A 26,278-nucleotide genomic window follows, 5' to 3' on the forward strand; every position below is an offset into this window, starting at 1 on the left:
TTGTTCCATCTACCCTCCTATTTCTTTCCATTTTCTGCCTTTTTTGCCCTTTTTTCTCACCAGATGCTTTCATTAGCTCCACTGCCATTCCCACACACAGGATTTTTCCATCTTAACTGGCCACAGTATAGACATGAAGTATATCATTACTATTTATACTTTAAGTGAATAAAGATGTGTGTTTCCGGCTACTATTTTTAATGCCTAGTATTCTCATTTTTGAAAAAAAAATGTTTTCCACATACAAAAAGTGTAGTGCAACTTATTTGATCCTTAGCAAAGATATAGAGAGGAAAAATGGAAAGCAGGAGGCTGTCAGCAACCTGTGGAGGAACTCCCTCAAATATTACACAGGTATAAAAATGATTTCACTCCAAATGCAAGACACTTGTCTGCATCCACGCAGGGAAAATTCCCTTTGCTGCTGAGGGCAAAGTTGGGTAAACTTCTAAGAGTGAGGCGTAGGGCCCAGCCAAACATCTGGATTCAGAGGGACACCAGGACAGTCTTTCTTCCTCTTGCATACCCTTGAAAGGGACATCATGGGTACCCTCCTAGGCATCACTGGCACTTTACAGGTCTAGGTGTGTAGGACAAACCTATCGGCAGACCATCTGGGCAGCTCCCCCGGGAAAGAAGTGGGATCCTGCAATGAACAGATAGACACCCTCTGATGCGGGAGGACTCAAACCCCAGTTGATAGCTATCAATTACACTATTTGGTTAAAATGCTAGTGACTAGTTGGAAACAAAATGGCATAACTGAGAGCAAAACATAGAGAAATAAAGTGTGGTTCCCTGAGTCTTGCCAAACCGTTCTCAGTTAATGCTTAGTTCCATCTTGGTCTACACTAAAGAGAAACATTTAACAACCTTTTCACTTCCACTTCTCAAAAGGCCTTGGGCTTACGTGCAGATCCCAAGGGATCAGAGCTGCTCTGTCCTCATCCTCATATCGTTTTCCCTCTCCACGGAGACGACATTCCTCAGCATCGCATCTCTAGGTACCGTCCGGCGAGTTCCTTTTCGTAAGGACTGCAAGCTGGTTTTATCATCTCCACAGGAGAATTCTAACAGGATGGCTTCTGACTTTTTCTAAACCATTAGCATTTTCTAAACTTTTTAAAGACGCCAGGCCATTTTTATTTCTGGACATTGAAAAGCAACAGAATACAGCTATCTTTCAAACAGACTTAATCAGTGGTCCCCCCACGATCCCACAGAAATGAAGGGTGGTCTTGATCAGTAGTTCCTAATTTGATTCTCCATCTACAGTCAGTATTAGAAGAGTCATGATTTCATTTTTTTCCTCACTTTTTTGATAAAGAAACAGGATACTTTGGGAAAATGAACCAACATTAGATTAAGAAGTGAGCCTCAGTGGAAATCATCAATAAAACGTCTGAGAATATATTTTTTATTATGGAATTAATTAATATTCAGACTATGAAACTGATACCCATGGATGTGCTTAGTATTTCTTAATTTACCAAATCACTAAGTTATATCTAAAATTTTTCCAGAAGCATTTACATAAATGGTGGCTAATTTTTAAATGTCACTTTTTAAAATGCTCCTTACAGGAAGAAGCCTCTTCCTTTCCAAACCAGATGGTAAACTGATGAGTTGATTTCCAGGAAATACTTTTAATTCAGCAAGGTCTTAAATTTCTACTGCCATAGTAGAGGTCTTCAAAAGAATCTTGAACAACCAAATTAGCTACTCCTTTGCATTTCATTAGTACAATGAAGAATAAATGATAGCTTTATTTGTATACTCAAACTTTTTTCCACACGTAACAAGATATTAAATGGCCAAGGCTGAAATAAGAGTCAAGACATCATAGAGACTCATCTACACAGGACTTGCAGAATGAGGGTACACACGGCCACCACCCTGAGCTCATCTCCCACCTCCAGCCTATTTGACAGAAGCCTGGGGATTTGCTGGCTGAATGAAGAAGAACGTTTAAACAGTATTGGCTTAGTAGGGATTACTGTGGGGTCTCCCTCCTTCTTAGAGCAGGGAAGGGGCAAGCACGTTCTCCCTCCCAGTGAGGGTAGCTGCCAGAAAACTCCCCCAAGAGAGTGGAGGTGCAGAAAGGAGTTGGATCTCCCTCCCAGGTAGAATTCTTGCTGAACTGCAGCAGGAAACTCATGGGCTTCCACATGCTGCCACCAGAGAAGGTATAGAGTTCTTAGGAGAGTCGAGGGCATGTGTGGTAGAGACAAGGGCTGCCTGGAGCTGCCCCTGATGGGAGAAGGCATGAGGACAGTGGGAGAAGCCTCCATTTCCAATGTTTGGTAGGGAAAGGCTTCATAACCTGTCCTGTGGGCCATGTGGACAATGCAGAAGGCAACAGCAGCTTTGCGTCACCTTGAAGGGACCCTACCCAAGAAGGCTGCCTGCCACTGGGGCAAGGTGATACCAACAGAAAGAAGTTGGAGCCTTACCTTTAAACACAGGAGCCAGGAGAGGAGGGCAAGAGAAAAGGTCAGCTGGAAAGCACCAGGCAAGGAACGGAAAAGTGTGTGTTTGCGTGTGTGTCTGTGTGTGTGCACATGTGTCTCAGAGGGTAAGACAAACAACCACCAACATACTCCCTGAGGGAAGGTCTTCAGTAACCAAGAGAAAGAAGACCCAAAAGGCCCAATTTCCCCCCTTTCACCTCTCACTCCCTCTGCCTAGACCCTGAGGACCCAGAAGCCTGTGTGGGAAGGGATGGAGCAAGGAACGCTGAGATAAAGGCCACGCACCCTTCCCTGTGCAAGTTCCCAAGACAGGTGAGCCTTGCGCTGAAGGAAGTGAAGCAGCGTTGAACTGGATGATGGGGGATGGGAGTTTTGATGCAGATCAGATTGGACTTTTTAGTAACTGAAAGCAAGACTCAAAAGCTGTGATAGACCCCTGAGATACAATCCAGGGATGCAGAAGAAAGATCTGACAGAACAGGTTTGAAAGATGTGACAGCAGAAAAACAAATCTCTCTCCTGAAGGAATCCTATCAGGTCCAGCCTGTTCTTGAAAGGATGGGGCTCTTTGTCATCTATTATTTTTCAGTTTTAGGCGGTGGAGAAATCTGAAGAGCTACCTAATGATTAAACATTAAATCAAAGTTACAGGAAGAAGCAAACATTTTTGCTCCCCAATCTGTTCTGTGCTTTTGTAAATCCCTTACCTTGGTTCACAGCTCTTTATGCAGTCTAGGCCCTGCCCACTTTTCTGGCCTACCAGGACCATGCTCCATCAGCCTGCTTTGGGTTCTTCCAACACTCAAACTCTTCCTGACCTCAGGATCTTTGTACATACCTTTTGTTGTGCCTGGAACATTCTTCTCCAAATTACTATTGAGAAAAATGTGTTGAAATCTCTGGCTGTAAATGTAGATTCAGTTCCATCAGTTTTTCTCTCAATATATTTACATGCAAAATCTTTTAGTATTGGTACATCCTCTTGATTCACTGACCCCTTTTTGATTATGAAATGATAATTTCTTCAATCTGAAATTCATTTTATTTGATAGTAACACAGCCAGTTCAGCTTTCTTTTGATTGGTATTAGCACAGTGCATCTTTTTCTATCCTTTTACTTTTAATCTATTTGTGTTTTTACACATAAGATGGGTGTCTTGTTGACAGCACATAATTGGGTCTTAACCTTTTCTTTTATCCAATCTGATAATCTCTGCCTTCAATTTTAATTGAGGTGTTTAGATGACTTACATTTAATGTAACTGTCTATGTGGTTAGGTTGAAATCTACCATCTTACTCTTTGCTTTCCACTTGTCTCCCCTGTTCTTGGTTCCCCCTTTCCCTATTTTTCTGCCTTCTTTTGGATTCACTGAGTATTTTTTAAATATTTAATGCATTTTATCTTCTATGTTATTTTATTAGGTATATCCTTTTTTTGGTGGTGGTTGATTTAACTTATCACATTCTACAGTCACTATTGTTCAATTCATTTCTATTACCGTGGCACCTAGAAAAATCCCTCAAATCTAGTTGAGGTTCAATAAATTGTTGTTAAATAAACTGATAACAGAGCCAAGCAAAATACCAATTAAATAAAATATTCAAAATATGGAATATTGTAATTAACTGACTTTCTTAGCAAATGAGGATTATCCAGAAAACTCTATATGCTTCAACCTTGTTTTTGACTTGAGATTTTTTCTAAAATGTAATAGTTGGCTCTTCATGCCTTACAAGTTTAGTGTACTGGAAATAACTTTGTAGTACCTCATTCTCATCATTCTGAACACCAGTGACGTTGATGTCTGAACACAGAAATGGAAGAGAAGGTACAGAATGGAATAAATCTGTACAGAGCTCAGAACACAACCCTGAAGTTATTTTTTAGTTTCTCTTTTTTTGAAGAAAATCTTAAAGTGGCATTGTTTCTCTGTAATCTGCCTTTGTCCTTAATAGAAAGAGGGGGAAAATTGTTCCAATTATTTCAGACTAAAGGAGCATGTTCACTGTATGGTTAAATAGAGTTAAGAGAGAAAAACCATTTTTGTGTCAGACTTACAGAAACCGCGATAGAATTTTTAAAATGAAATTGAATCAAATGAAATTATGATAAGAATGATAATGCACTAGTGCATGTCGAATGCATAATGAAATTGGCAACACACTTAAATGCAGCCAGGGCATGGTAAGCAGACCAAACAAAGCATTAGAACAGCTCCCACAAGGGTTACTCTTCTTCTGTGGTACACAAAAATATAACTCCATCACTGCTGTCACGTAGTATTTCTAGTGTACGATCCCCTAGGGCAAAAACAATTCTGAAGATAAATATATATGAAAATCAACGAAATGAATATGAAAACAAATATATTACTGTAACTAATAATTAAATGATGAATGGCAAATAATTGTAAAGAACCATTCCTGCAGAGATAAAGGACACCCACAAATTTAAATTATACCTTGTCTGAACCAAAGCTTTCAAACAGCAATTAATGACAAATACAGATCACCTTCTAAGACTGCAAATCCCTGTACAAAGAGAAGCCCCTATAAACTGAAGAAGTTCAAGCAATCCGCTAAACTAGCATTTTCTCTGTAAACCACGGCAATGATGAACATCCATTAGCCAGTAGGTATTCTCATGAAACTTCTAGAAGACATGTGATAAAGATTTACCAAACAGGGTCCTTGAGCATTGATCTCTTTGGGGCTCATTTCTCCTTTATGATTGGGCTATGTTGGTATGACTGTATGCAGTGCTTGTACTATGATATTTACTCTACAATCAACAATGAGCCTGTGTGTACACGTGAGTAAGGGGGTATATATGTGCATATGCACACACATATGTATATATACACGGGAAAACAGACATGAGTGTAGTCCTTCATTTATTGATGGGAAGGCACAATCCCTCCAGGTACCACAAAATTCCTAATCAAACACATACCAGGTCCCGGGCTAATCTATACTATAACCACCCATATCACCTATTACTTCCCAACATAGTCAGACAGGCAAAGGAAAGAGTAAATACCCGGATCAGAAATCAACACGGCGGTCTCCCAACTTCCTATCTTTAAACTCTAAAATCTGGAAACAAGAATAAGCCTTCTGCTGAGATTTGGAAAGCACGGGGCAGGTGAGACCTGAAGTGCTCAAGAGGCTAGAATAGGTCCTGGCTTTGTCATCTGTGATATATGGTATCTGGGGCAAGTACTTGGCTTCCTAAGAAAGCTAAGAAGGCAGAAGATGTGCATCTACACATGTATGGAAGTGCACGTGTGCACGTGTTCTGGGGAGGAGTGCAGCATCTCCCAGCTTACGGTGTAAGGCCCTTTGGACGGAGGTCCCATGGTCCTGCTGGGCCTCGAGAACCGAAGCACTCTTAGTCCTTACAGACTGGAAAAGGCCGGTCCATCCACCCACTGCATGTCAAGGCCCTCCTCAGTCATCCTTGGAACAGGCACAGTTCCTTCTTTTTTCACCAGGGGCTGACCCGAGTAAGGACTGCCAGGTCTTTCATCCTCTCCAAGTCTGACACCCGCTGCGAGCCTCCACAGCCTCAGGGCCTTGCTGCTGAGGGCACTCAACCTCTGACCTGGCCAAGAAAACTTGAACTCCTTGAAAGAGGACTTGGTCCCTAGGGGAACCAGCAGAAGATACAAAAGAAACATTAAAGGACAAAGGAATGCAAATTCTTGAAGTGATGTGATTAGAACACAAAAAATAGTTTCTCAAACTAAAAGGACTTGGAAAATTTTTTAAGTTCAATAACCTAACTGGAAGAGAATATTCACTTCTAAGAACAAAATAAGTAGTCTGGAACAGGAGTTGGCAAAGTTTCTGTAAAGGTCGAATTAGTAAATATTTTTGACTTTGTGGGTGACATGGTCTCTGTTGAAACGGCCCAACTTTGCCACTGTAGCATGAAAGCGGCCGGAGACAACACACACAGCAACGGGCTTGGCTGTGTGGCAGTAAAACTTCACTTATAGACACAGGCAGCAGGATGGCTTTGGCGAGCGATAGGAAGTTTGTAGATGCCTGGTCTAGAAAATCAAATAAAAAATCTATCGCAACACAGGAGAAAAAACTGAAAAGAAATAGATCCAGGAAATTTAAAATGCAAAATCAATAACTCTTCAGAGAGAAAAAAGACTAGAGAAGCCATAACTAAATAAATAACACGAGCAAACTTTCCTTAGAAAGACTTAACCATCCTGCTGAAATATCTGAACCACCAGAATAAAGAGAAAAATTTATCAGCTTGCATTAAGAAAGAAAAGGTTACCTAGAAAAGAGAGAGAAATTAGTGTTAGACTTTTCATCACCGTCAACACTGAAAGCTACAAAATGGAGGAACAATTTTTCATAAGGGGATGATACAAGATAAACATACAAAAGCTAACAGTCTTCCTCTGTACTAACACTAACCTGTGAGAAACAGAAAACCAATTCCACATACAATAACAACAGCACCTATAAAACCCAGAAAAGAAACTGATAAATATTAAGAAAACTATATATTTTTAAAATTAATATTTAAGCCTTAATTAATATATAAAATTCTAATCCAAATCCCAACAGAGTTATTAGAGGAAATGGAAGCAATTATTTTAAAGTTCATACAGAAGAATACATTAGAATCGCCGAGAAAATTTTGCAGAATAAATAGTGAGGGGAGATTTTCTCCACCAGATATAATCATATTATAAAGCTATTGTATTTAAAACAATATGTCATTGGCATTGGAATACACAAATGTATCAGTAGACTAGTACAGAGAATTCAGAAATAGATCCAAGTATATATTGAAACATAATGTATGATGAAAAAATGGAAATTAAGGGCTTCTTTCATATATGCTACTAAATACAATAATTATCTAACTGAAAGGAAACAAATATTATATTAAAGATACAAAAATAGATTTCAAGTAAATTAAAAATAATTTTTAAATTATAAGCAATTTACGAGACTATTTTCTAGCCTCTCGTCTTTTTGGAAAGGACAATGCCCTTTGGGGAATTCATTCTTATGAACTAAGAGCACTAGATATAAAGACATAAATAATACAGGCTTGTAGGCTGCCTTGCTTACAGCACCAAAAAACTGGAAACAACTTAAATGTCCATCATGACGAGACTGTCAAATGAATAATGGCAAATCTATACCATGGATACAGGACATTATGTGTTATTAAAAAGAATGAGCTGGTCCATATGTGGTGAAATAGAGGGACTCTCAGGATATCAAGAAATAAGCATTTTTGCCATTCCTCAAAAAGCCCCACATGGCTTGTGTGTGTATTTGCATGTATAACTACGAGTGTGAGTGTGTGTGTGTGCGCACGTGCACGCATGTGTGTGTTATATCACGATGAATAAAAGTTTGGGAAGATCACACCAATACACCCAATGTGAACACTGTCACCTGGGGAGGGAGGTGGAATAGAATGTCGACTTTTTCTTTGCATATGTTTATGTTGTTCGTTTTGTGGCAGAAAGTATGAACTGCTTTTACGGCATGAAAAAAAATCAATAAATTAAAAGAAATCAGGAGCTTCTCGTTTCCCATGAGATAATGACAGTTTACTAATTTGAATCTCTCCAAAACCCATAGAGATCAACCAGGAGAGCAACAGAAACCACCGGTAACTCACCCCTCTGGCCAAGGCTCATGACATAATCAGCAGGCCCAGTGCAAAACAAAAAGGAGGGAACCCAGCCAGGGGCAGAGCCATCAATCTTCCCTTCCCAGGGGCCTGTCACCACCAACAACCTCCAAGGAATTGCAACTTCTGTGCTGGGACACAGTCTGCACCTGGACCAATAGTGGAGGAGAGGCCTCCACTGTGTCACCCACTGAATATACCATGACACTGACAAACTGGGACAGGACAGCTGCTGCACTGCCCTGACCCCGACCCTGCCTACACCTGCTTCCAGGCTCCTGGCAGATGTGGACAACTAGACAGAGCACAGGCCTCCACCCGCCTATGCAACTGGGCTGACCCAGCCAGAGGGGGGGCAGTGGTGGCAGGCCAGGGGCAGGAGCAGGTGGCTGGCCCTCAACCAGGGGAGGTGGGGAGGTGAGGCGTGGGTGGAGAGAACAGGGGAGGCAGGTAGGACCAAGCAGGAGTTGTGGAGTCAAGACTCTGACATATGTCCATTGTGCCATCAAACTTCACTTACAAAACACAAATTCAAAGATTAAATTACTAACAATTTCAAGTCAAGGGGTGACTACAGAGCATTACACCCCAAGCATGAGGCCCTTCTGAGAACTGGGCCCTGTGCAACTGCGCTGGTGGCATGCCCATGAAGCCAGCCCTGCCTACAGCATAACCAGGAGATGGAGCATAGTAGAAGCTTCAGTTAATGCTCAGGGAGGGAAACAAACACCTGGAGCCAGCAGAAACCCCGCCAGAGACGAGAGTCAGGTGGCAGCGCCTGGTAGCAGAACAGATAAAAATGTCCCCCAGAAAGAGCTTCCCACCCTGACTTGGACATTCTGAGAACAAGTCTGATACTTGGGCACAGGGGAAATGAAAAGATGGGCTGGAAAGTTCGTGAGACCAAAGATGGCAGTCTCGGGAGGGCATCACTTCCAGAGGGAGGGAGGTGACTAGAGAGTCACATCCCCTGGATGCTTGATGGTGAAGGGACAAAAAGCAGCAGCAAGCAACAGAAATTAAGGGTCCTTTAGAAACAAAGAGATTCACAAAATCGGAAGACACATCCCTCCTCCTTCTCTCCCCAAAAGGCACCACTTATTAAAGAGACTACTCTTCCCCGTACGGAGAAAAGAGGCACACACGAACTGAGAAACCTAGTGGGCTCTCACCTCTGCCCGCAGAGAATCACCAGTGATTGCTGGTCCAGCCAGGAAAACATCAGACATTTCAAAATGAACAGCAAATGGCAGACACAAGAAATCAGTCATTGAAGAATGGAAAGTGATAAAAAGAAATTAATTCCAATCATTCTTTTCATTTCAAGTTATAATTATAATTATAATTAATGTTCCAAGCATTATTCAACTGTATTTCAGAAGTAGAAACTCAGTAGAAAAGAAAAACAAAGACTGGAAGATCAGCCCCCTCCTGAGAAAGGCAGAAAGAACTAAGAAAGTCATGTCACACCTGGCTTTGGGGTCAGGACAACAATATAACGACTGGAGAAAAGAGGCGGTGAAAAACCCATTAGAGACGGGAATCTTAAAAGAGCACCAACCTATCATTCCTCAGAGCAATTATTTCTATTCTTTAAATGACTGAATTTTCTAACTTGGAAGAATTTATTCAAATTGTTCTGAGATCTTTTCTGTCTACCTTTGAGACAGTTTTTCACTGTGGTTCTTTTCTGAGCATGATTCATACCTACTTTTAAAATTAAGAGATTCACAATGTCCAAGGTATCCCTCAATTTCTGAAGAGTTAACACTTAAAGTTCTTTCAAGGCGTTCTATCATATATAATCCAGTTGCTAAGCAACAGGATTCTTTTGCTACTGTGATCCACAATGGATAAAGAACGGATCTGAAAGATACACTGTAAAATTTTTCAAGTATACAATCGTATGGATCATTCTATTTACTTATTGCACAGAAATTCCCAATGCCTTATTTCTTTTCAGTAACCTTTTAGCCCACATTAATGAAGAGAATATGAAAGCATATTGCACATCAATTGGGAACCGTGACAGTGTGAGAACTAACAGAAACAGAGATCATCTTCAATTACTGAAACGATCACCTACAGACTGCAACACAGCTCTACTTACAACATTCAAAGAAATTAAAAGCGAAGCCTGAAAAAAAAAAAAAAAAAGCGAAGCCTGAAATTTTCAGTAGGGAATTGGAAATTATTTTTAAAAATGATTTGGCAAACTTGGAAAAGAATCAAATAAAAATACTAGAACCAGGGCCGGCCTGGTGGTGCAGTGGTTAAGTTCACACGTTCGGCTTCTCGGCAGCCCGGAGTTCGCCGGTTCGGATCCCAGGTGCGGACATGGCACCACTTGGCAAAAGCCATGCTGTGGTAGGCATCCCACATATAAAGTAGAGGAAGATGGGCATGGATGTTAGCTCAGGGCCAGTCTTCCTCAGCAAAAAGAGGAGGATTGGCAGATGTTAGCTCAGGGCTAATCTTCCTCAAAAAAAAAGAAAATTCTAAAACCAAAGAAAAATGTAATAATCAAAATTAATAAATCAGAGTGGAAGGATTTAACAGCTGATAAGATAAAACTGAACAGAGAATTAGTAAACCAGAAGATGTCAGAAAACTATCCAGAATGTATCACAGAGAGACAAAAAGATGGGAGAGGGAGCAAAAGACACGGTGGAGACAGTGAGAAAGTCTACCATATTTACTTGGAGTTCAAGAAGAGAGAGCAAGGAAATGAGGCAGAAGCATCATGGGAGGAGGTCAAAGTTGAGACCACTTTAGAACCAATCTAAGACATCAATCCACGGACTCAGAAGGGGGAACAATTCTCAAGCAGTATAAACACGAAGAAACCCCCACCCACACACATCACAGTGAAAGCAGAGAAAACCAAAGACAATCTTAAGAGCAGCCGAAGGAAAAAATACAGATGACCTTCAAATGAATCATCCTCAGAGCAGACACTTGTCAGCAGGGACAAAGAAGACAGTGGAATGATATCTTCAGCGTGCTGAAATAAAATAGCCACCAACTTAGAACTCCATATGCAGTGAAAACATGATTCAAGAATGAAGGGGCAATAAAGATATTTTTAAACAAAAATAGAGTTTTCCCAAGAAGACCCGCCCCCAAGGAAATAAACGGTGTTCTTCAGGCAGAAGGAAAATGATCCCAGGTGGAAGGAATGTAATCAGGAGGAATAACAAACAAAAGGGGAAATACAGGGGTGAACCGAAGTGACACTGACTGCAGGAGGTAATGATATCTCACGGGGTTTAACATACACAGGGAAATAACATACAGACAGCAGCAGCATGTGGGCCAAAGGGAGGGAGACCTTCTATGTTCCAGGAGGCACGAGAAGTGCTGAGTGACTTTAGACTCTGACAAGTCAGAGGTGCATGTTCTATTTTCTCTGGTAACCAAGTAAAGAAGAGAAATACACTAGTGGGAGGGGGATCAAATGATTGAAAAAAAAATGCAATCCCTCTAAGGGAAGTCAAGAAAGGAGTGAAACACAAAACAGATGGGACAAACAGAAAACAAAAAAGCCTTAAACCCAAATATATCAGTGATTACATTAAAATATAAATAGAATATAGGAAAGTTGGTACAGAATCACAGAGTTTTAGAATTCATGGGGCTTTAAAATTATTCTAAATCCCACATTTCACCCCACTCTCCTGTTTAACCTACTGCCGTTAGGATAACACATAAATTCCTTACACGGCTGCTTGTGAAGGGCCGCTCACCTCTCCCACCTTGTGCCTCACCCCTCATGGCCCTCCTACAGCCACATGTGCCTAGTGGTCACCACAAAGGACTGGGCAGCCACAGAGTCTATCTGAGGGCCTGTTAAATGTTGCGTAAAATCTAAAGGAGGAGGAAAACTTCAATAATATTGTACGTTTTGTGATTACCTTGGTAAATTAAACTTAATTACTTGAAATATCCCAATCCTGGATAATTAACCTTGACCAACTATTTTGCAAATCCTCAAGAGCCGAATTACATCTGTTTCATTCATTTTTGTATACGTGATGCCAACACAGTGCCTGGCACATAATGGGTACTCAATATAGGATGAATGCGTGAACTATATTAATGTGGGACACCACCCAACTAATGATTCCCATTGGCCTACGTTAATTTAATTTGCAAGTTTGTAAATGAGAGCTAATGGCCTGAACATGCTAACACCAACAGTCTCACTCTCCTCGGACATGATCATCACCATGGCAATCACCATCCGAGCTAATCACCTAGGGCTCTCATGATGGGCAAGGCCCTATTCCTGGGAACTTTTCACATATCAAATCATTTAACACTCCTAACAACTCTGTGAGGTAGGGACAATTACTATGTCCATTTTATAAATGAGGAAACCGAGGCACAAAAAAGTTAAGAAAAACTTGCTCAAGGTTACACAGCAAACGAGTGGCAGACCTAGGATAGGAATCTGGGCAGCCTTACTCCAAAGTCCATGCCCTCAGCTACTATTGCTAGACAGCTCCCCCAGCTATCAGGACTGTCTGTAAGAACCCATGATGTGGCTGAATGATACCACTACAGACGGCTATTTAATCAACAGTACAACATGATGTGCTTTTATAACTTGACCTAGAAAGAAAACATGTGTCATGATGTTTGGCCAAATGCACAGGCAGAATCATGGTGTGTCTCCTGTAGCCTTTCATATCCTCTCCTTGCACCTGTGAGCGGGGAACTCAGTGACCCTGGAAACACGTCTTGCTGTCAGGAGCTGTCAGGGAAGCCAGAGCCCTTCAGTGACGCGTGCCGAGAAGTCAGTTCAAGACAATTCAAATCATCCAAAGCTGTGAGGAGGCTGAGCCCTCCCCATACCCGACCCCAACCATGCACCTGGGAGAGGCGGCCAAGGTCATTCTCACAAGGGAAAGAAAACCTCTCTTTTACTCAGGGAGAGTCAAGCTAACAAAGAGAGGAAGGCACCCCAGAACCTTAAGACGACCTGCTCTTCAAGCAGCAAAGATGGACACTTTACACAAGGACCTGGGGATAAATGTTCCTGACCAGGTTCCTCCTCCAGCCCAGGGACAGGAGGGCCTCACCCTTCTCTGACTCATCAAAGAGGGAGGAAGGGAAGGGAAGGGAAGTCATGGGCCCCAGCAGCAGTGAGCAAGGATTTCTGAATCATATGACCTTGTTTCAATTCCCAACTTTAAAAGAGAAAAACCTTGGACAAATTATTTAGCCACTCTATTTATTTATTTGTAAAATGTAAACGATACCATCTACCCAAGGTTGCTGTGAAAACGAAAATAGAGCAAACCCGCCTGCAGCACCTAGCACGGAGCCTGAGACAGAGGAGGCATGCAACAAATGTGAATTTCTTATCCCCGCTTCTAGCTTGATGAGAAAGCAGCAGTCCACAGGCGCACACTCTTCCCCTTAGATATCAGTCATATTATGTTGCTGGTGCTTACGTTGTTCCTCTTTCAAATGGAAGCGACTGAGAAAAGCAGTCATACAGCAATTGTGTAACGGGGATGGGTGCCCATAGCCCGACACAGGAGGACCCTCTGCACGCATCTTCTGCATGGCCAGCACCACTTTGTAATTGCTGTTTATGTTTTCTGAAGAATCAAAGCCAAGCCTGCAGACACTTCAGCCAAATGATTTCTTTTGTGCTGGAATGCTTGCCCAAAACACCTAATTCCTCTAATTTTCATCAGTGGAAAATGAAGTGCTTCTAAAGTGGCAGGCTTCAGGTGACCAAGAGAAAGCAGCCCTGACAGCTCATCAGTGTGGATGCTGCTAACACCTCCCCGCATTCTCCCGACTCTGCCTAGTAACGGCTGCAAATGGGGCACGCTGCATCCCACACATCTCTGAGACATCCATTACTCCAGAAAATTCTGTCAGGCAAATTAAGGACAAAGACAAAACCTTAGTTTTAAGTTTTCCTGATTTCTCCTTCAGTTTCAGCACTTATTTTGAGCTCTTTTTTGCCACTTGGTAGATACGGCAATTAAGGGTCAGAGAATCTGAACTATGTCCCTGAGGCTACACAGCTTTGCCCAAGAGTCAAAGGCCTGGGCTGGGGTTTGACTTTGCCACTTATAAGGTGTGTGGCCTGAGACAACTCATGGAACCTCTCTGAGAGCCTGAATTACCTTACCTCTCACAATAACACAGCACAACTATGAGAATTAAAGTGGATAGTTTGTGGTGCATTTTGTAAACAGAAAAGGATTAAACGCAGTTCTTCCTGTTGTAAAACTATGGATCATTACACCTGCTACTTATTTGGATACAATTTATTAACTATTAGTGGCATCATTTGGAGAATTCTGCTTCCGTTGTTGAAGATGTAAAGACCTTTCCAGCCAGATCCTAGGTATGTCAACAGATGAACACTGGGAAACCATGTGTGTTAGTCACCTCGAGCTGCCGTAACAAAACCCACAGACTGGGCAGCTTAAGGAACAGAAATTTACTTTCCCACAGTTCTGGAGGCTGGAAACTCCAAGATCAAGGTCCAGCAGATTTGGTTTCTGGAGAGGGTCCTCTTCCTGCTGTTGTCACCTTCTTGCTGTGTCTTCACATGGCCGAGAGAAAGAGCGAGCTCCCTGGTGCCTCACATTATAGGAAGACTGCCTACAGGTATCAGAGCTCCACCTTATGACCTCATTTAACCTCATCACCTCCTTAAAGGACCCAGCTCCAATTCAGTCACAGGAGGGGGTCAGGGCTTCAACATATGAATTTGGGGGGACATAATTCAGTCCGTAGCACCATGTCTGATGTGCAAATTTCCAGAGACTTTCTGACCTGTGCAGATACTCCCTTTCCCCACAGACACACAGGTCCTGCAGGTGCATCTCATGTGCCGGCTGTGTGGACCTCAGGCCCTGCTTCATCCCAGAGGCACACGCAGAGTCTCTCCCTATCATGAAGACTGATGCATAAAGGGCCAGGAAGTTTTTGCCACCCAAGGCCAGTGATCATGTAGTGGATGGGGAAGACACTGAAGCTCATTAAACAAGCAAATTTAATGGGGTTTTGATTTAATTCTCGGGGACATAAAGCAACGCACAGCTACACTCTCTCCCTTGCTACCTGTCCAGATACAAAAATCCAGGGTCATCCACACCTTCGCCACAACAATACTCGCAACCAACATTCGTGGGGATCTTAGAGGAGCCAGGAACATTCCAGGCCCTTGGGATGGAGCATGAATAAAACAGGCAACAGTCCCCGCCCTCATGCAGCTGGCGGTCTACTTAACACCTATCACCCCTTCACTCTCACTTCCGCCAGGTGTTCTTGGTCTGGAAGCCCAGCTGGAGACCGTCTGTAACTTTGGGAGCCTCACCTCACTGCACCTCTGTCTTCTCAGCTTTCCAGTGGCAAGAGCAGGAGGGGCTTAAAGGTGCTGTTAACCCAAACAACACTATGTGAGTATCACGACTTGAATTTTTCTCTGTTTGCCTATTTGTAACCTCAGACTTTCCTGCATGGGTTGCTGGACAGAAAATATTCACTGAACATCGACTTCATGTCATGGGGGGCTAAGGCAGCCAAGGGTGGGGGGCAGAAAGGACCCAGAGTTAGCAGACTGAGGACATGACTTCCACCCTTCTTGAGGGAAACCAAATCTGTATAGAACACTGGCCTCCAGGAAGGCGAAGGGACACATTTTGCTCTGCATATAGGAGAGGGACTCCTCCCAGTGTGGTGACACCCCTCCCTGAGATGAGTATAGTGTAACTCTGCAGAGATTTCACGAGAATTAATGACAATGTGTGCAGAACGCCTAGCCCAAGGCCTGGCATGTGGTACATGATCCATAAAAGAGATATTGATGAATACGCAGGGCAGCCCTCACACAGGACACACAGGTTCACCACAGCGCATGGCTCTACCTACCCCCTGGACTAAGGGTTATGGCTGCAGCCCCATAGGGCCATCTGGGATGCAGTCATCGTGATACAACGTGGAGGGAGGTCCGTGTGAGAATGACAGAACCCAAGTTTGGGACGCTGGGGGCCCTGGCACATGACTGCAGTGCCTGTATCATAGCTCCCAGTGAGCCCCAGAGGAAAGGCAGGAGCCTCATGGAGGGACTGGGGTAGGGAGCTGCTGGCCCAGAAGAAACAAGAGAAAGGTAAGCCTGGGGGCCACCAGGGCCTGTGCTGGGGACAGAGGGTCTCAGGGAGCCAAAGGGTTTCATAATTCTGAGGGTGGGGCACTACCCAGAGAGGCCAAGTTTTGGGGGTTACTAGAGCCCTGCTGTACCTGGCCTGGAGAAAATGCCCACGATGCAGGGGGCCTTTTTGTGCATTATATTTATACATAAAGCACTATTTAAGTGTTTTGCATATAAATAGAATCCTTATAACAACCTATGAGGTAGGAACAACCATCACCCCCATTTTACACATAGAGAAACATAAGTAACCTGCCCCAGGTCACACAGGTGGTAACTCAGGGAGTGGGAGGAGCTCTCCCCAGGAAGCACACATGCTACCTGCTGCCTCGCCCTCCCTCACAGGCCCAGTCACTTCCCCCAAGAAGCTGCATTCTCAAACCTCCCCCAGTAGACCAGCGGTTGGCAAACTTTTTCTCTAAAGGGCCAAATAGTAAATATTTTTGGTTTTGTGGACCATTTGGTCTCTGTTGCAACTACTCCACTCTGCCACTGTAGTGTGAAATCAGCCACAGACAACACAGAAATGAACGAGCGTGGCCAGGTTTCAATAAAATATTGTTTATGTTCGCTGAAATCTGAATTTCATATAATATTCACCTGTCACAAAATGTTCTTCTACTACTTTTTTTCAGCTATTTAAGAAATGGACAAGCCTTTCTTCAGTCATAAGCTGTACAAAAACAGGCAGCAGGCAAGATTTGGTCCTCAGCTGAAGCTCCCACGTCCTGGCAATAGACCCAACTAAGTATGGCTCTGCTTTCGTTTCCCCTCCCTGACTCTGAATGGCTGGGGGGTTTCCATGAACAACCTAACTGTGCCGAGCCCTGCCCCTCATAGAGGCCCTGACGATGCCCACAGGCCCGGGATACACTCAGTCATCTGTAGATCTACAAGGTAGACACAGCTACGCAGTTCAATAAATCCATCAAATGACACAAAATATGGTCCTGTTTTTATATTATGACCAGAGGAGGAGGAAAGAAAAAAGGTGATGGGAGAAGGAGGGACACAAATTTGCAGTGGTACAAACAAGGTTTCTGGTCAGAATGACCTCAGATAAGTTACTTAAACTCTAACATCTCAGTTTCCTTTTCTACAAAATGAGGATAATAACACATGTCTGTCCCAGGGCTGCTGTGATCACATGAGATGATGCACACAGATGTAAGCACACACACAGCCTCCCCACGGAAGGAAGACCAAAGAGAAAGCAGGAATGAGGCAGGCCTAGGAGGCCCCAGGATGGTCAGCTCACTCTATGCTCTGAATTCTATGTTCCTAAAGGAGCAGGCCTTGTCTGCTTCATGATCAGACTGCGGATGCTCAATAAACACTCACTGAGGAGCAGGAGGAGAAAAAGATGATCCACATGCCTCCCAAAAGAACCTAAATCTAATATCTTGCATATAAAGTCATTGAAAAGTTACAAAGCATTGATGAAAATGCTTTGGTTTCAAGATATTTTTCTATTTTATTTTAATGTTCCAAAAAAAACAAAAGGATATTTTATTTAAGATACTGTTCATTCTTTAAACTTTGTACAACATCTTACTATACTTTGGAGGGTAGGAGAATATCTTAATGAAACAAACAGCAGCTAACCCCACGAAAGGCCTGTGTGAGAACATTCTAGGTCATTACTGTTGGACTATCTTAGACACAACTCAAGTAGTAGCTGCAGAGCTTAAGAGATGAGTTTTTTGGTTTTGTTTTACGCAATTTAAGAAATACCCCACATAGGCTTTCCCTCTATGTTTAATATTTTCTCCTTGCCTATGCTTACACGTGTTCTCAATGGAATCTGCGGCCAATGTCTGTGGGATTTTTTTTGTATTAAACTTTCAACTAGGGTCTCCCCCTCCTGCATCTAGCTTCCTAGCCCCTCACTCTGGTCAACAAGGCTCTAAGCTGACCCAGGTGTGAGTGACGAGGATGACAATGAGGGGAGGTCAGCATAGTGGTCAAGATGATGGCCTCTGGAGCCACCATTCTAGGTTTGAATCCTGACTTAGCCACTTACTAGTTGTGTCCCCTTGAGCAAGTCACTTAACCGCTCCAAGCCTTAGGGTCTTGGTTAGCAAAATGGGAAAATAGTAGCTCTCTCATGGGGTTGGTGTGAGAATTAAATAAAGTAATATATATGTAAAGCACTTAAAACAGTACTTAGTATAAAGGAAGTGCTATATAAAAATGTGTGGTTTTAAAATTATCATCATCATATCAAATCCTCAGCTTTCTAGTCGACACAGCTGGGACCTGCTGGGCCAGTCACACCAGTTTGACTTCTGGTAAGCAGCTCGTCTTTACAACGTCTTCTCTGCGAGCTGACCAAAGGGAGCCCGAGGGCCTGCGTGGTTTCCTAGGCCAGCTCCCCACCCTGGTCTTGTCCCTATATCTGACCCTATGTCTCTGTCTGAATTCAGAAGGCCCCAGCACTACAGCCCGCCACGCCCAAGTCAGGGGCTAAGTGCCTGTTGCTCTGTCTGTTCTGTCTTCCTCTCTGGAGCTGGAGCATCACCATGCAGCCGCAGCTCCAGCTGGAGTCCTTCTGTGCCCAGGAGCCCACGTCAGGTGTCAGCTGCCACAGCATATGCAGCCCCCAGCCTAAATCATTCCAACACTGCCTCACCCCCACATCTGAATTGTTTCCAGGCCTGCCACCACCTTCAAGCCTGGATCCTTGCCTTTGCTCTCACAGTCCAATCTGACTTCCTGTCACAGTGGTGCCGGTGTCAGAGGGTCTTCCTCAGCCCTCTTCCACCCCCTGCTTCCCGCTCTTAAGCTCAGACCAAACATTAACCATTTAATCAAGTAAAAAGGAGGCAGTGGTGGTGATGGGACTGTAGCATGTTACAAGCACTTTGGAAAACAATTCAGCAGTGTCTTTAAAAGTTAAATACACACTTACCATACAACTTGACTCCACTGGCATGTATCTACTCAAGAGAAATAATGAAAACATATGTCTACAGGAAAAGGTGAATGCAAATGTTCACAGTAGCATGATTTAGTTTCACAGTAGCAAAAGATTGGAAACAACCCAAATGTCTATCAACTGATGAACAGAAAAATAAAATACAGTATATCCTAGCAATAGAATACTACTCATCAATAAAAAGGGACAAATGACCAAGTCATGCTACAACATGGATGAACCTTGAAAACATTATGTGAAGTGAAAGGAGCCAGACAGAAAAGGCTACATATTGTATGATTCTATTTCTATGAATTTTTTTTTGAGGAAGATTAGTCCTGAGCTAACTGCTGCCAGTCCTCCTCTTTTTGCCAAGGAGAACTGGCCCTGAGCTAACATCCATGCCCATCCTCCTCTACTTTATATGTGGATGCCTACCACAGCATGGTTTGATGAGCGGTGCCATATCTGCACCCGGGATCCGAACCAGTGAACCGCGGGCCACCAAAGTGGAACATGGACACCTAACTGCTGAGCCACTGGGCAGGCCCCTCTAAGAAATTTCTTGTAAAGGAAAACCAGCAACAGAAAGGATCAGTGGTTGCCTGGGTCTGAGGGTGGGAGTGGGCTCAATGTATACAGGTACTATGGATCTTTTAGGGGTTGGATTGTGGTCATGTTTGCATAGCTATAAATTTACTAATAAACTCATGAAAGTATACACTGAAAATGGATGAACTTTATGATATGTATATTATACCACAATGAAGACTTTTTTTAACCAAAAAAATGCAATGATAACTCCCAAAAGGCTTAAAATTTATTCTAAATATAGATTATCTTCTTTTGGTAGTATAGAGGGCTGTATCCAAATTTATTATGTTTTTATTCTATGCCTATACCACACAAGGATCTTCTGAGAAGCTTCCCCCAATCCCCCCAAAAATGTTAGGCTCAGGCTGCTGAATTATAACTACAAAGTTCAGGGCCAGGCTGGTGGCCTAATGGTTAATTTTGGTGTGCTCCACTTTGGCAGCCCAGGCTCAGTTCCTAGGCGCGGACCTACACCACTCATCAGTGGCCATGCTGTGGTGGCGGCTCACATACAAAGAGAGGAAGATTGGCAACAGATGTTAGCTCACGGCAAATCTTCCTCAGCAAAAAAATAAATAAATAAGTACAACTATAAAGTTCACCTTGAACTTCTCTGACCAACTTTACTGCAAATCTTGATTAAAAGGGACCACTTATTAAAAATAGAATAAACATGTTATAATTAATATAAAAAGTACAACTAATTCCTGTTTGACTTTCCTTGGAATGTTAAATCTAATGAGCAAAAATAAATGTGACTGATATTTTAATAGAAAACATAACAGAAGGGGTGGATATCTCACGTGAAGTCTCATTAATAAAATTTAACCATGATAAACTGGATCTCCAAATCATACTTATCATTTTACCAAATTAGAAATGTATTTCACTTCTTTTAATGGTTTACAAATGGCTTAATTCCAGACAGCTCTGGACCCCCCACTACTGTGTTTGTCTTGGTCTAATATCCTGCACAATTAGCATTCTTTGAAACACACTTTAAAACATGCTGATGCAGATGAGAGACGTTCCGCTAATATCTTTCTCCTAAAGCACTTTGACTAATGATAGCTGGCCACCTTTCTTTTCTCTAATTTTGTGTAATTAAAGGGTCAGCATTGACATTTTCTCCCCTTTAGCGGATAATCCTGTGTAACATAAAAACTTTCCCCATGTCTCTGTAACAGACACGGGCTCCTCCATCCTCCAGCCTCAGATCTACTGTGAAGGTCTCAGACGACGTTAAACATGGTCCTGCTCAGAACCCTCACTTTGTGATACCCCAACTTGTCTCTTCAGAATGCTCTTTCACTTGGGCGGCTTTTAAAGCCTGCTTGTTTCTCACCACCATGCATCCATTATTCCCTGGGGACACAACATCTTGTGGGGTCCTCGAGTGGAGGACCACAACCACGGCACTCGGACATCGGTCTCTCTGAGGGCATCCAAGTTTACGTATGTTGCTTCCTCCCCAGTACTTGTTCTGTGACCCTTCCATTTCAATAAGCTCTCTAGTGACAGCACAGAAGTCAAATGAAGCCATTTTTTAAAATTTTGTTTTAGTCATTCAACTGAGAGTTTTTCAGTTTTTTTTACTTTTCAGAATTAAGTTTTTCAATTTAAATTTTAATTAAAACTTGGGGCTCACAGACCAGATTCTATTCCTGTAGAAAGAAAATCAGCTTAACCCACAGCATAACCTAGTGTACTTCTGCCTTGTCACTGGGCAGCTAATCCTCTGCCAACACCTTCTCCACCACTGCGGGCTGGTTATTAATATATTTCTAGTAAAATATTCAACACAAAATGTTATACCCACACTAACAAATTATTCAAAAGCATTTGAATTTCAATTAAGTAAGCAAACAATTATTTAACACCAAGTTTATGCAAAAGACCACTAAGTATGTGAAAGGAAATAAAGAAAAATACATAATTCTTACCTCCGACAGCTTCCTGATATGCATTCCCACAAAATAAAAATATGTTTCCTTTCAAGTACAAGTTTCCAAATATGGAGGAATAAAATATTTAAGAAGCCTTTTGAATAATATGTAGTTACAACCAAGCAGCATTTTGATAAGTATGTTTAAGAGACTTCCTAGAAAGTGACCAGACTATTATTCATCTTAGTAAATACACACTGACTTTCTTTTTTTAATGTAAAAATGAAGGATGAAGATGAGAAGAGTAAGACAGTTACAAACAGGAACTGCAATCAACAGAGAAGACAGCGGCCACTTGAACGAGGTCTTTCTCCAGGGCACCTTTGGAGGGTAGCTCTCGTAGGAAACATCCAGAAGACTGAATAATACTACTTACTGAGACTCCAGCACACAGACGTCATTGCTCTTCTTTGGTAAGTACTGAAAGTAACTCACGATTACATTCAAATCTTTATTCAAACACTTTCATTCTCAGAAATATCATAGTTTAAAGTGAATCTCAAGAAAGAACCTTAATTGTGTTCAATATGAATTAAAATATTGAGAGAAGAGTGGTTAGATGCCATATACTTCAACAGATTAAAAGTAATTTGTGGAGGTAAGTAGCACAATCATTTTACTTATAATACAAAAACAACATTTTGCTAATATTTATTGAGCCGCACATGAAGAGCATTACCTACGTTATCTCACTGAATCACACAGCAACTGTGTCATATAAGCACTACGATTATCATCTCCATTGTACCCATAAAGGAACAGAGATTAGAGAGCTTGAACAAGGTCACACAGCTACTAAGTGACAAAGCCAAGACTGGCTTCCAAGTCTGTTTGATGGCCGAGGCCAGCTCCCAACCACCATCCCTGACTCTCACGGGATAATGTGTTCTTAAAGCAAAGTTCACATTAGCCACTGGATGATTTCTCTGGGGAAATGGCAAAGCTACACTGATTTGCTAAAGAAACCACAAGTGTCTGGCCAACTTGCATTTCAGGTTTTGCATTTCAAGGTCCAGAGTTATCATTTAGAAAACAGAGCTACTGATCCAGACGGCGTGGATTAGAATCCTAACTTCATCACTAACAAGACTGTGACACTAAAAAATTACCTAACCCTTCTGGGGATAAGAAGGGTACCTACTTTTTCCTAGGGTTGAATTAAGTAAATAAAACGTGTAAAGTATTTAGTGAGCATATATAAATGTTGGCTATTATTTTTAATATCATCATCATCACCATCTCATATTCCCACATTTAATCCATCAGAAATTATGTCACCTGTGTCCTCAAAAATATATTTGGAATCTGACCATTTCTTACCACCTCTGCCACCACTACCCTCATCCAAACCATTGACATCTCTCTCCTGAGTTATTCCAATGAGCTCCTAACTTGCCTCTTTCAGACAATTCTCAATGCAGTAGGCAGAATGATCCTAGTAAAACAAATCACTCCTTTGGTCAGACCTCTCTAGTGGTTCCCATCTGGTTCAAAGCAAAAGCCAGAATTCTTACAACAGACACATGACACGCCCACCCCTCGCCTCCCTGACCTCATCTCTCACTTATTCCACTCCAAAGTCACATGCCTGCTTGTGGTTCTCAAAATGCCCAGCACATCCCAGACTCAGGGTCTCCCTCTGTCTGGGGCACTCTTCCTCTAGATAGCCACATGGCTTACACCCTCATCTCTTTTAAGTCTTATCTCAAAAGTCACCTTCCAGTAAGAACCTCTCTGGCAATGCATCCCAGCAGTTAAGAGGCCAGATTCCACCGTCGGCCAGCCTGGGTTCCAGTCCTGACTTTGCCACTTCCTGGTGGTGTGACCTCGAGTTACTTAATCTCTGTGGGCTTTGGTTTGCTCGTCTTCAAAAGTAAGATAATAGTACCAACCTAATAATGCTGTTGTAAAGATTCAATGAATTAACGGAAATTGCTGAGAATGGGGTGGGCTGTCATAGATATTAAATCTAAGATGCTCTGCATTATAACGCACACCATTATTTTATCTGCCACTTAAAGAAACAGTGTCAATTAAAGTAGTAAATACTATTAACTATAAGGTGCATCCCAATTCCAGAGCTGCAAAAATGGTTTTTGAAAAAGCACATCTTAACGTCAACGAAATGTGATTTAAGTGTTAGGTATTTTAGAAGGTCATTTCTTCTCCCCTTCCCTGAACTGTTTTCCTCTCTAACACTTACCGCTAACATGTTTGTCTTAGCCAGTCCAGGCTGCTGTACAAAATGCCACAGACTGGGTGGCTTATAAACAACAGAAATTTATTTCTCCTAGTTCTGGAGGCTGGAAGTCCAAGATCAGGGTGCCAGCAGGGTTGGTTCTGGCAAGGGCCCTCCTAGAGGTTGCAGACTATCAACTTCTAGTTGAATCCTCACACAGCAAGAAAGAGGGCAAGGGAGCTCTGTGGGCACTAATCCCACTCGTGAGGGCTCCACCCTCATGACCTCATCACCTCCCAGAGGCCCCACTTCCAAATACCATCACACTGGGGTTAGGATTTCAACATATGAATTTGGGGGACACAAACATTTAGTACATAACAATATTTATATTGTACTTAGTTATTTTGTAATCAGTAGTCTCCCCCAACTGGAATGTAAGCTCTAAGAAGTCAGGAACTTTTACCTTTTTGTTGCTGTCATAACCTGGTATCATGAACATTGCCTGACACAAATTAGGCTCCCAAACAAAATTTGCTCAACAAATTAATGAAAGTATAGATGAAAAAGGAGACAGATATGAAGGAAATATTTCTTATTAAGTGGAAGACGAACACAGAATTTCAGGATGTGTTGAATGAAAATGGTGAATGAATTATAACAGAGGCTCCATGAAAGCAAGGACCTTGTTCGCATCCCCTGAACTGAGGACATGTAGGCCCTCACCAAATACTTGCTGCATACCCAACTGAATGAATGAATGCCTTGTCTGTGGTCTCTGGTCCTGGATCTGCAACAGAGTGAGTCCCTAACAGGGAGAGCACAGCATCGTCCAGTCTCACTCCCATGCTGGCGGGCCGAGTGCTGAGGGACACACAGGAAATGGAGCTAAGATGCTGGGCACTGACAGCAAAGGCTACTCTGAATGCTTCATCATCGAATGATATGATAAAAGACCAATAAATATAGCCAATGTGTAGTCTATGCCCCTACTTTTATGTTTCCCAACTTGGAGTTTAACAATCACAACATGTAGGTAAACACTGGAAGGAAGGTAGGGCCACGGGTTTATTCTGTGATACAAGGGGCCTTGGGGCACTGTGGGATAAGGTAAATGACAGACCCTCAGCCTCTGTGGGCTCCTCTGTGGGATGAAGGCTGTCATAGGTGTGCTGAGGCCAGGAGAGCCAAGACTGGCCCTCAGAGGTGGGACAGACGAGTAGAAGGGAGGCCTTTCCAATGATGCGATGGTCACAGCATTTACCAAGCATCAGGCACTCCGCTGAGACCTTCACATTCTCTCATTTACTGCCCACTACTCCCAGAGGAGACAGGTATTGCTCCCACTCCATCACACAGATGAGAACACAGCCTAGGGAACACTCGGCTAGCAAGAGGGGAGCTGGATTCCAGAGCGAGAGCTCTCGACCACTTATTCCCAAAGATGACATACACCCTGGGAGGGTCTGAGCCTCGTCTGGACCTGAGGGGTCTAGGAATCTTGGGAGGATGGTGGAGGAGGGCGGATGAAGGGCAAACTGCTATGGCGAGGCAGCAGGTAGATGGGGAAGGCCAGACTGAGGTCTCTGGTAGACTGGACAAGGGCCCCCGGCACCCGAGAGCAAATCCGAGGGCCTAGTTTCTGAGCGGTCACTCTGCCTGGTCTCTTTGGTCATCCCTGAGTCTTCCCTGAAATCCTCCTGAACATGACAGTCTTGTCTCATCTCCACTCTGGGGAAGCACAGACAGAACCTTAGGTGCAGGGTTAGCAAGACTATCACAGTGGGGAGGAGGGGCCCACTCCCACTCTGAGGCCTGCATGGAGGTGGAAGCAGTGAGGATCAAAGCAGAAAACAAAACGCCATGGGATGGAGTCAAGAGCCCCCCAGTCCTTCCAGCGCTAGTTCTGGGGGCCAGTTTAGCAATAAAGGTGACATTTCCCACAGAAAGTCAATCCTGGAAGGTCATACGGAAACGCTAGGCATGTGTACCACGTTGTCATCAAGAGCTGCAGCCAAGACTCTGGAACTGGGGAAACGGCCAAAGTTATAAGAAGCAAGCCACGGGAATGCAGGGACCTCAGCGAGGGGATCCCAACACGGCGGCCAGATGGCATCCTCCTGGTCGCGGCCACTCCAGACAGGACTCGCTGTAGGCTAGCCTCTGCCTTCAGGTCCTTGAAAGGACCTCCTGGCTCCTGACAATTCTTTTGTACATAACAGGTGCACCCGAAGCACCCGGCACAAAGTAGGTGCTCAGTGAATATACGCTAATGAATGAATGAATGAATGAATGAATGAAACTA

General features: G+C 43.0%; 1 protein-coding gene across 6 annotated transcripts in view; it reads right to left on the bottom strand.

Annotated features, from left to right (window-relative positions):
- The window catches only part of PDE8B (phosphodiesterase 8B), a 214,354-nt gene that overhangs the window by 142,962 nt on the left and 45,114 nt on the right, over positions 1-26,278 (bottom strand). Inside the window, exon 1 of one of the 6 annotated variants that reach the window (XM_046666112.1) lies at positions 9,325-9,388. The exons of the other annotated variants lie outside the window; for them this stretch is intronic. Coding sequence (XP_046522068.1) covers positions 9,325-9,381 — 57 coding nt within the window. The 5' untranslated portion in view covers positions 9,382-9,388. Of the gene's footprint in view, positions 1-9,324; positions 9,389-26,278 lie in introns of those variants that run through there. 6 annotated transcript variants of the gene reach the window in all.

Source organism: Equus quagga, chromosome 7 (assembly GCF_021613505.1).
Source record: "Equus quagga isolate Etosha38 chromosome 7, UCLA_HA_Equagga_1.0, whole genome shotgun sequence".
NCBI classification, from domain to species: Eukaryota; Metazoa; Chordata; class Mammalia; order Perissodactyla; family Equidae; genus Equus; species Equus quagga.